Raw genomic sequence first — 11,687 nt, forward strand, 5'->3', positions numbered from 1 at the left:
AGTTCCTCCAGGAATTCCTCCGGAAGTTCCTCCAGGAATTCCTCCGGAAGTTCCTCCAGGAATTCCTCCGGAAGTTCCTCCAGGAATTCCTCCGGAAGTTCCTCCAGGAATTCCTCCGGAAGTTCCTCCAGGAATTCCCCCGAAGTTGCTCCAGGAATTCCTGTGGAAGTTCCTCCAGGAATTCCTCCGGAAGTTCCTTCAGGAATTCCTCCGGAAGTTCCTTCAGGAATTCCTCCGGAAGTTCCTTCAGGAATTCCTCCGGAAGTTCCTTCAGAAATTCCTCCGGAAGTTCCTTCAGGAATTCCTCCGGAAGTTCCTCCAGGAATTCCTCCGGAAGTTCCTCCAGGAATTCCTCCGGAAGTTCCTCCAGGAATTCCTCCGGAAGTTCCTCCAGGAATTCCTCCGGAAGTTCCTCCAGGAATTCCTCCGGAAGTTCCTCCAGGAATTCCTGCGGAAATTCCTCCAGGAATTCCTGCGGAAGTTCCTCCAGTAAGTCTGGTTTGAAGTCCACACATTCTACATCAAAAATTCATTCAACTCAGTTGCTTCTCACCTCTGGACAAGAACGGTTGTGTGTTACTTCGAGTGGTATTTCAGAGCAGAAGTGTATACAAAAGTATTGTGATATAGAGGTTCTCATTTGCAGTTGCTGGTTTCTCACGCCATTGTGTTCAGATAAGTGTCCATTTGAATCCTTTTTTTGCTATCTAATTCAATCCCCCGCACAACAAAAGTGTGTTGCTGTCCGCCTTGGAAGCCTAGCTTCCACAGAAAATCATGGATGAAGACAGTGATCACAGCGAAGATATTCCTGCTAAGATGAAACCCCCCGATGAAAATACTGATCTGCCACATACTAACTCGATTCTCGTGTCACAGTCGGCTCCACATGTTTCCCATACACCGGTGTCTCCAAATGTCAATGATTCTGACTTTGTTCTGCCGCCACCTCTTCCATCCTCGTCCGCCCTCTCATCGTCGTCGACTGATGTATCATCGCAGTCCATTACCTCAAAGTCCCCATTAGTAAAACGACACAGGTGCTATCCAGAAGCTTGCAAAGGTCCGTATGAAGTTTTCGTACGTCAGAAAGATAAACCAGTTAAAGTTCTCCTGGTTTCAGCGGAGGTGCATAAACATTTTCGATCTGTGAAGGAGGTAAAACAGATCGGTTTCTCTAAGGTTCGGATTATTTTTTCGGATCGTTCCGACGCCAACAATGTTGTCTACAATGAGCTTCTAAGCAGGCTTTACCGGGTTTACATTCCAAGTGAGCGGGTTGAAATAGATGGGGTAATTTATCAATCTGAAATGGATTTGAATTATCTTGCGAAAGAAGGACATGGAAAGTTCGTAGATCCTCGTGTACCTCAAGTATCTATTCTGGAGTGCCAGCAATTAGCCGAAGGTAGAGTGGAGGGCGATGTGAAGTCTTTTACCCCCAGTAATGAAATCCGTGTTACATTCGAAGGCACCATTCTTCCCAGCTATGTTGAAATCGATAAGGCTCTAATTCGCGTTCGGGTTTATACACCTAAGGTCATGCTTTGTTCCAAGTGTAAAAAGTTTGGTCACACTGAGTCCTATTGCTCGAATCAGGCGCGCTGTGGTAAGTGTGGGCAGCGCCACAATGAAGGGGAATGTTCTGTCCAACAACCTGTGTGTCTGTATTGTAAAGGTACTCACATGTTCAAAAATGAGTGCCCTACATACAGAAAGCAGATGATACTAGCTAAGGCTAGAGTCATCCAGAAGTCCAAATTGAGTTACGCCGAAACAGTCAAAACGAATAGATCAGAAGGCTTCGTACATGACAATCCATACAACACATTGAGCGAATTGTCAGAAGTTGAAGAAGAACTTCCGTGCCACAGCAACTACGTTGCGCCTAAGCGAAAAAAGCTCAGATCAGCCAGCAATGTCAAACGAACAAAGCCTGACAGTGAGGATAGTCCACGTGCTCTCAATATTTCTCGAAAGAATGGTAATGAGTCTAAGACACATCATGAAGTTCCAGATTTCAATAAAGATAATTTTCCTTCTCTCCCTAGTGAGGTGATAAAAAATCATGCTACAATAGTAAACAGTACCACTAATACATGTACAGACAAGTTCACTATCACCCAACTGATTCACCTTTTCACAGACATGTTCGGCCTAGACAAAAAGTGGACAGACGTCTTGTTGAAACTGACTCCCATATTCAAAAGTATCCTCTCTAAATTAATAACATCAATGCCTCTCCTTGCCTCTTTTGTGTCTATCAATGGCTAATTCGAGAAAAAGTAAAAGTTTTTCCATTTTACAGTGGAATTGTAGAAGCATCCTAAAAAAAATTGGTAATCTCAGATCTTTCATTAATACCGTACATGCAGACTGCTTTGTATTATCAGAAACATTTCTAATAGATAGTTTGTCCTTTAGTATACCTTCATTCAACATTGTTCGACTGGATCGTAACAATCGGGCAGGTGGAGTATTAATAGGAATAAAAAATGATTATTCTTTTGAACGCGTTGTAATCACAAATAGCTCTCCAATAGAAATTGTGGCCTGCACCATAAAGGTTGATACTCAATCAATAACAATTGCGTCAATTTACATTGCTCCTTCGGTAAAACTTGATATTAATAAATTGCGTCGAGTGGTAGATCAAATTCCTCAGCCGGCTTTCTTATTAGGAGATTTTAATGCACATGGAACAGCATGGAGAGATTCTATAGATGATGCAAGGGCGAATATCATTTACGATATACTAGATGGATATAATCTTTCGGTTTTGAATACGGGGGAAATAACACGCATAGCATGTCCTCCTCATAAATGTAGCAGCGTTGACCTTTCTATATGTTCATCAGAACTTGCTTTAAATACTTCCTGGGCTGTCATGGATGATCCTGCCGGTAGTGATCATATCCCCATCAGTTATAACGTATGGAAATCACGAACATGATGAAATTGAAATACCTTTTGATCTTTGTCGTCATATAAACTGGGAAACCTACAAAACATCGGTGCTGAAAGCAATGCATAGCACTTTAAATATGCATCCAGAACAGTTATATCCGTTTATAACGTCAGTTATACACGAGGCAGCTTTAAAAGGTCAAACTAAACCGAAATCCCAAAAATTCATTGCCCGTAGCAAACCCCCCACTATTTGGTGGGATAAAGATTGCTCAGACATCATTAAACAAAGATCAGACGCGTTTAAACTGTTTAGAAAATCAGGTGCTGTTGAACACTATGTAAACTATTTAAGAGCTGAAGCTAAAAGTAAACGTCTTTTTAAACAAAAGAAGAAGAATTTTTGGAAAAACTATGTCGAATCTTTGGATAGTCAAACGGCTCTTAGTTCACTATGGGAAACTGCTCGTAGAATGAGAAATTATGTGCCTCCTATATCTAATTTAGAAAAATTCAACTCTGATTGGATTAATGATTTTGTCGATACAATATGTCCTCCATTCGTTCCGTTAGAGAAACCCGTGTTCCATAATTTAAGCAATTATAATACCAGCTTATTGGAAGATTATACTCGATGAAATGGAACATGCATTAATAGCCTGCAAAAATTCTTCTCCAGGATTAGACAACATCAAGTTTTCGTTAATCAAAAGGTTACCAGAACCAGCTAAGGTCTTTTTTCTGAGGTCATTTAATTGGATGATCCAGAACAATAAAATCCTTCATACTTGGTCAGACATTAAAATCGTAGCCATTCCTAAACCTGAAAGCATCCAGGCTCTGCGTTATATCGTCCGATAGGTTTATTTTCATGCTATAGAAAAACCTTGGAAAAAATTATTCAGTTTAGACTAGAAAGCTGGTCTGAGAAAAACAACGTTCTGTCTCCAACTCAATATGGGTTCAGACAATCCAAGGGGTACACGAGATTGTCAAATATTATTATCAACTGACATACAACGGGCGTATGCGTTGAAAGAAGAACTTGCCACGGTTTTTTGGATATTAAAGGGGCTTACGATTCAGTTCTGATCGATATACTATGTGAGAAACTCAATAATTTAGGAGTGCCCGGACAGTTATCATGCTTTTATACTCATTACTTTCGTACAAAAAATGCATTTTGAACAAAATAATATAATAGCATTTACTCGTTATAGTTTTGTCGGGCTAACACAAGGCTCTGTTTTGAGTCCCTTGCTATATAATGTATAAATAAATGAAATAGACAATTTCATCCACGAGAAGTGTTTTCTAGTAAAATTCGTCGATGATAGTTGCTTTTGGACTTTCGTTAAAAACGTAAAAATAGCTGAACAATATTTACAATCAACACTAAACAACCTGAAGATATGGGCTAATAACATTGGTTTCACATTATCCCCTTCTAAAAGTGAGGTAGTAGTATTTTCTAGAAAACGATCTCCTACAAACGTGGAGCTAAGACTCGGCGAAGATAAAATTAAACAACTGTCTTCCACAAAATATTTAGGAAAATGGTACGATCAGAAAAGCAATTAGAAGATGCATGTTGAATATTTAGTGAAAATGTCACAAACGTGTGAATTTGCTTAGGACGATATCTAGTTCTTGGTGGGGAGCACATCCAACGGATATGATTAAACTTTACAAGACAACTATATTGTCGGTATTAGAATATGGTGGCTTCGTCTTCCACCAAACAGCGAAAGTTCATTTCATAAAACTAGAGAGGATTCAGTATAAAAGTCTTAGGATATGTTTGGGTCTAATGACATCCACACATATCATGTCAGTGGAAGTTCTTGCAGGAGTGTTACCACTAAATACTAGATTCCATCTACTGAATTCAAGATATTTGGTTTCAAAGCACATCTCATCTTCATGCATTCTCAAAAATATAGATGAATTATTCGAAATAAAACCTCAATCCCCTTTCTTGAAATCTTACAGATTGTGTTTGACGATACCATCCAAAACTAAAGAGAACATGAACTATTTTGATATCGACCGCTCATACGCATTCCCAAAATTTACAGTCAATACATCTTTACTGAACGAGGTTCGTGATTTACCGGGTTTAGTACCGACTATGGTCCGAACTCTTTGCAACGAAAAAATGGCAGAATTTAATGAGCAAAATATTTTTTACACCGATGGTTCACTGTTAGAGGGAAAGACAGGTTTTGGGGTCTACAATACTAATCACCAAGCATTTTTCAGTCTGACAGATCCATGCTCAGTATATACGGCAGAATTAACGGCTATTTGGTATGTGCTAAACTATTTGAAATCTTTGTTACCGGGGGATTTCCTAATTTGCTCGGATAGCTTAAGCTCCTTGGAAGCTATTAGTAAAATACGAATATCCTCCAAAACTAGTCCCATGGTACTAAAAATCAGAAACTGTGTTTCTGAATTACAACAACAAAATTTTAAAGTGTATTTTCTTTGGGTTCCTCGCATTCCGGAATACATGAAAATGAGTATGCGGATACTCTGGCCAAAAAAGGTACCACACAAGGAAAAGAATTCTCTCGGGAACTAGAGTCACAAGATTTTAACACCGTCATAAAAAGTGTCGCTCTAGAATCTTGGCAAGCACAGTGGAATGAGAGCGACCTGGGAAGATTTTGTTTTAGCATTCTCCCTAAAGTTCAACTAAAACCATGGTACACAGGACTGAACTTTGACCGAACATTTAGAAAAAATATGTCGAGATTGATTTCTAATCATTACACTCTGAATTCGCATCTTTTTAGAATCAATATCACTCAATCCAACTTGTGCGATTGCCAAGAAGACTACCACCACTTCGACCATGTGCTATGGAACTGCGATAATTACACGGAACCTCGAATCACAATGCAGGACGCACTTGATACCATATAGGCAGACAACCCAAGACTCCAATAAGAGATATTTTGGGAATGATGGACATTCCAGCTATGCAGATAATTAATAATTTCATTGTTCGTGCTAAAATTAAGCTATAGATGTTAATATTTTACAATATTGCAAATTAACAATTTAAATACTACTAATAGATGTATCGGCTACGTGATGGTGTGTATAGTTACCAAAATTGCCTAATAAAAAAAAAAAAAAAATTCATTCAAGAATGTATCCAAACAATCCTACAGGGATTCAAAACAGAATTTTTTTCGAGTTTTCTCCAGTAAACCCTCCAGGAATTGTAAATGGAAATCGAAAAAATGCCCCGGGGAATTCAAAAAAATCATGATATCTGGAATTACGGCCAAACTGCTTTTCGGCTAAATGACCCGTTCTGTCAAACGATTTTTTGGGTCTTTTTAGGCTAAATGGCCGTTTGTGTTAAACGACCATTTCAGCCAAACGGTATTTTTCGGCTAAATGACCAGCTTCGCTTTCGAAGATGGATGGTTTTTGATCCAATGGTTTGTTCGGCCAAACGTCCCATCTTTGAATTCTGGAAAATATTTTGTGAATTATTCTTCGGCAGGAATTTCGTAAGAAAGAAGATTTGCGACAATTAGATCATAATAATATATAAATTATTATCATTATTATACACATAACTGTTCGGAAGAAAAAGCAATTGATGTGGGAAGGGAAGTCTCGACACCGTAATGAGAACGAGGGATTATTAGAAAGACAGCCATCGGAGTGACGACTGGTACCAACGCTGGATCATATTGGTATTCAGGTTCTTCAAACTCATATTTTCCGGTTGGATAGTGTTCACGTGTATAGCATAGTTGTCGTCTGTTAATTCCAGACTACAAGGTCAAAACAATAACGAGCCTTGTGAGCAAAGGCGTGGCGAGTTCGATTCTCGGTCCGGTCTAGTATGTTTTCGACACCCTGGGCATAATGTTTCCATTATACTTGCCACACAGTGGCGTAGCCAGAAAATTGGTTTGGGGGGGGGGGGGTTCAGAACATTTTTTTTATCAAAAAAAAAAATTTCTTCTAAAAATTTCTACTCTGGGGGGGGGTTTATACCCAAAACCACCCCCGTGGCTACGCCACTGTTGCCACACAATATACATACTCATGCAATTGAGGGCAGAGAAAAGCTTTCAATCAAAGGAATCTGAGGAAATGTTAATAGAATACTAAATTAGGCATTTGGTATTGCGATTATTGTATTTGCGATGCTTTGCAAAAATAATTTGAGAAAAATTATTTAAGCATTTTTTGTGGAATATGTTCAACTGTCTAAGACGAGATTAGTACATTCCATTTAATTACACTACGTTCTATTATCTTTACAGATACGTTTTTCAACCTTCAGGCCTTGAGGCGGTCTTCAGTGTCTCGTACCGTGTCACAGTTGCGGTCGAAATACGTAGTGGAATAAAACGGAAAGTACTAAACTCGTCTTAGACAGTTGAAAAATAATATGATTTATCGTGGAAGTAGAGTGTACTTTATAAATTGTGAAGTGAATTTCAAGGAATAAATTTGTTTTATCTGAAAATTCAGCGAGAAACAGTGCTACGAAAGAAGATGTATCTGCTAGAAATAATTAAGCAGTACATACATTGAATCAATAGCTCAGAGGTAGGAATTTAAACTTAAATTTGTTTCCTAATTTTGTTTTTATTAATTTGCGTCACCTAACCAAAATCTCTATTATTATTCCAACTTTTCAAGAATGTTGTTGTGAACATTTGACGAGAGAAGTTGTTATTAAACTCGTTTTTAATTTAGTTTATCGACGGTTGTGATGAATCTATGTAACGGGCTGTTATTAAAATGGTATCATTCACACTAGCTGTTCTATTTATGATAAAACGTTCCAACGCAGGACGTTTCGAGCTGTATTTTAAAGCTCTTCATATGTTTTAGCCCCACTAAGCATTAGCATTGGAACGATTCGCACAAATTCGTAGGTGGTACAAGCGAAAACTATTGTACGAGCGTAACATCACTTTCATTCGTTACCACTGGTAATGATTTGGGACTAACCACTACCTCTTAGATGGAAGCAATGCACTCTCCAATAGTCAAGAACTGGCCTGGCCACGTCCTTGCGAATACTGAGGAAGGGAAAGGATGGTTAGTTGGACATCTACTTTAGATAAATGCAGAGAACGATACGACCTCTCATAGATGCCACGGGAGGTTTTGGAATTGTTAGTGTGGAACGTTATAATAGTAGGAATCGTTTTGGTAGAACGTGAAACACAGAAAGAGCTAAGATAGAAATACAAAGTAGGAAATGGACGAGCCTGGACTTGAACCCACGACCTCCTGCTTATAAGGCAGAAGCGGTAGCCACTAGACCACCGAGCTCGTCAAGTTTTTAGCCCCACATAGCAACACATATAAATCATAATTGTTCATTCGAATCAGCTGGGTACTCACCTTGACAATGACATTTGCGTGATAGTTGCGACATTTTTGAATTTTCATGAGAGATGCCTTTTTGGGCATTACAACGGTCACCGGTATCCCCAATTTCCATCCATGGTAGCTCAGGCCCTGAAAGTATGAAAAAGAAAAGGCTTATTTTATTTTGTTTCATCTGGTGTGTGTACCATTTATTATCAGTTCAATCAAAGGTAATTGCCTATTTCCGGGGATTAAACCACCCGACTTGGACGTTAATTTACAATGTTATGAAAACTCATATGTGAATATGTACGTTATGTGGAAGATATTGATTAGGAAAATGTATTGGAGGTAACCACTTTCCCTTCGATGGGACTCGAACCCATGACCCAACAGTACGCTAGACTGGTGCTTTAACCAACTAAGCTACGAAGGACCTCCGTCGGCCTTCGCAACCTAGCGGCTACTGAACGAGCTCGAGATTCCCAAATTGGACGCATAGTCAAATCACTCGCAATCCATTTCTCAAGCCAATACTTCCACATGTGTATTGTACACATCCACATTAGAGGAGCGTGAGTATTTAGAATGTCTGGCGGCTATACACATTCTTCATCAGCAACGGTACTGACCAAGTGAGGTTGTGTAAGCTATTTGCCAGTCGGTCGTCAAGCTCAGACCCGACCGCATTGCGTAGGCAAGAGCACGCAACTCAAGTTCAGTTCAATCAAAGGTAATTGCCTATTTCCGGGGATTAAACCACCCCCCATTTATTATATTTCCTATAGGAAATGCCGGCTGAATTTTTCCTAGCAATTGGCATACAAACGTTTCATTTTCCCAAACATATTTCTGTAACAAAATTTTCTTTATTCGGTAATTAAGTAATCACAGTGATTTTTTTTTTTTAAGAAATTGCATGATATTCCTTTGCATATTACCAGTGCTCCTGAGGTCGTTCTCAACAATCAATGCCCATAATGACCGTGAGTACACAGACCGTTTTGCAAAATATCGTTCGATATACGCTGATATCAGACACATCATCCTATGTATCCTCTCTTTTTATGAACGTTGCAGATTTCGCAAAACGCCGACTAGCTCGGCGTACCACAGTGTTGATCAGCCACACTTGCCACTATCCTACTCTTCCTGGGACACACCTTTTGAGCTATTTGCCATTATCCTTAGTAGTTTACAGGCGTATTCGACATGGTTCAGGTCAGCTTGTCATCGAGCATCATCCCACGCTTCATTGCTTGAGAAGTCACTAGGAGTTGATCCCCCAGCTGTTGACTCTAATCGACGCCTTTGCGCCTATTTCCGGTAATTAATGACAATCACTTCCATTTTATGATATGACTTCATGCTATTTAGGTATTCAATCCTCAACGATGCTGATCAAATGGGTTGTAGTCTGTTAGACCTCCTCGATGGACTCTCCGTCCGCGGTCATATAGTTACGTCGTTGACGAATCCCTTTAATTGCCTCTTAGCGGGAGCAACACGTTCGTGTTCCAGAACTGGCTTCGTGTAGCTAACTTTGCTTTGGTTATATTTTTACTCATGCAATGGCGGGTATAGAAAAGCTTTCAACTAATAACTCAGGAAATGCTAATAGAATAGTTTAAATACAGGACAAGTTCCAGTTGGAATGTAGAGCAATTGAAGAAGAATGGTAATCGTGTGAGGTTTTCAGTTATCCAGCCCAAACGCCCTAACAATATTCAACACCAACGTTTTATTCTGTTGTATCAATTTATTAAAGACGTTCAAACGAATGTTGCATCAGGGAATTTGATCCGCCAAACCAACGGATTGTCAAGTATTGAATCCCCTGAACCTTAAATATCCAATCAACTTCAGAACCTAATCGCGTTGGCATTTCTATAATACCAATATTGTTGCTATGAATATAATTTGATACCGTAACAAGATTGAAACACAGCGTAGGCTTTGTTCTCTTGTTTAAGTAAACTTTAATTCTCTTTCATAGGAATTTCTGTCGAAGGAATTTTCCACTCAATCTAGTCAATCCTTATTTCTGATTTTATTCTATGAATTTTATTTTAAGAAACGTCTCTGCAAAGGTACCTACATGTGTTATTTCTCGGTTTTTTCCTTGCTTCCATGGTTCCCAATAGTTCCGGGAAGCGAGGGTTGTAAATGTAATACAACCGTTTTCCCTCTTATGTCATGAACCTTCGAATGGAATGAAGTTATTTATGAAAAACATCAACCATCATCAATCCAGCCTTCCATCAAAATGTTTTGCCCAACCTCTACGAGTATTCCCTTTGCGTCTCGGTGAAAGGTGAAATTGGGTCAAAATATACTCCTTGAAATATTGAATTCACCGTTCGCCCTAAAACACTTGACTAGCGCTCATATTACCGGCATAGGTAGTCCATTGCACAACTGTATTCCAATTGAAAGTTTTTGACTTCTTCACATCAACAGTAAAGATACGAACCATATATAAACAAAAATAAAGATATTTGATTGACATTCGGTTGAGTAATAAAAATCGTGGTAATAGTAATCGAAACCGGATATAGTCGGTTACTCTTTTGCAAGGGTAGGTCCCTTGTTCCAAAACTCTAATATAAGTTAACGTAATATGTACTGTACATCATAGTTATGTTGCTATTTAAATAGCATTCGAGGTTCATTATATTGAATCAATCGTCCCGTAAGTTACGGAATTCAATGCTATAGTACCGAATGAGCATCTTTTTTTTCGAACAGGAACAGTTTGGACTAACTTCCTCTTTTTAACTTATATTTATGTTGATAGGTTGAGAAAGGTACCTACCTGAGCGTGGTTTCCGAGCGATGCTGAAATAACTCCCTTCTTCCTCTGCTCGTCCGACAGCATTATCAGCGCATAACGGGCGCCACGTTCCTTAAAGCTGCCGGTGAACTGCAGGAATTCCTTTTTGAGGTAAATGTCCATATCGATCATATCGGACAGGTGCGATTTCTGGTGAATTGAAAACAAAAAAGGAATGTCAATAAAATGCCAATTAGAGTGTTGATCAGTGCTCCATTTATCACGGTGCCTTAATAGGCGTTTAAATGCCTGTTAGAAAACTTTTACCGTGAAACGCGGGGACTCGAAGAAGTGAAGCTGTCATCGTTACTTACGGAGCAGGGGGTGTACTCGATGCCTTTCTTTATTTTGAAAGCTGCCGAAGTAACATCTTGAAAGGTAATTATCTGAGGATTATCGGCGTTGCAAAAAGGATCGGCGAATTCCAGTTCTGAGTCAGGGGCGCCACCGTTAGTCATCGTTTCATTGGAGGTATTCACCTCCTCCGGCAGGTTTTCCTTCTGCTCCGTCGTTGTGTCATTTGTTATCTTTGTGGCAGCCAGTTGGCTCGTGATGGCAGCCGTTTGACTCATGTTTCAAGGCACTT

General features: G+C 39.4%; 2 protein-coding genes across 2 annotated transcripts in view; one reads left to right on the forward strand and one right to left on the reverse strand.

The window, feature by feature from the left end:
• Positions 1-11,687, reverse strand: part of LOC134219224 (L-threonine ammonia-lyase-like) — a 33,737-nt gene extending 22,050 nt beyond the window's left edge. Inside the window, exons 1-3 of the mRNA XM_062697923.1 lie at positions 11,416-11,687; positions 11,084-11,251; positions 8,302-8,418 (exon numbers count right to left, since the gene is read on the reverse strand). Coding sequence (XP_062553907.1) covers positions 8,302-8,418; positions 11,084-11,251; positions 11,416-11,673 — 543 coding nt within the window. The 5' untranslated portion in view covers positions 11,674-11,687. The remainder of the gene's footprint in view (positions 1-8,301; positions 8,419-11,083; positions 11,252-11,415) is intronic.
• Positions 603-5,908, forward strand: LOC134219218 (uncharacterized). The gene is made up of 2 exons (XM_062697909.1): positions 603-1,408; positions 5,709-5,908. The coding sequence occupies exons 1-2, from the start codon at positions 778-780 to the stop codon at positions 5,906-5,908; spliced, it is 831 nt and encodes a 276-aa protein (XP_062553893.1). The 5' UTR covers positions 603-777.

This window comes from Armigeres subalbatus, chromosome 3 (assembly GCF_024139115.2).
Source record: "Armigeres subalbatus isolate Guangzhou_Male chromosome 3, GZ_Asu_2, whole genome shotgun sequence".
Taxonomy (NCBI): domain Eukaryota; kingdom Metazoa; phylum Arthropoda; class Insecta; order Diptera; family Culicidae; genus Armigeres; species Armigeres subalbatus.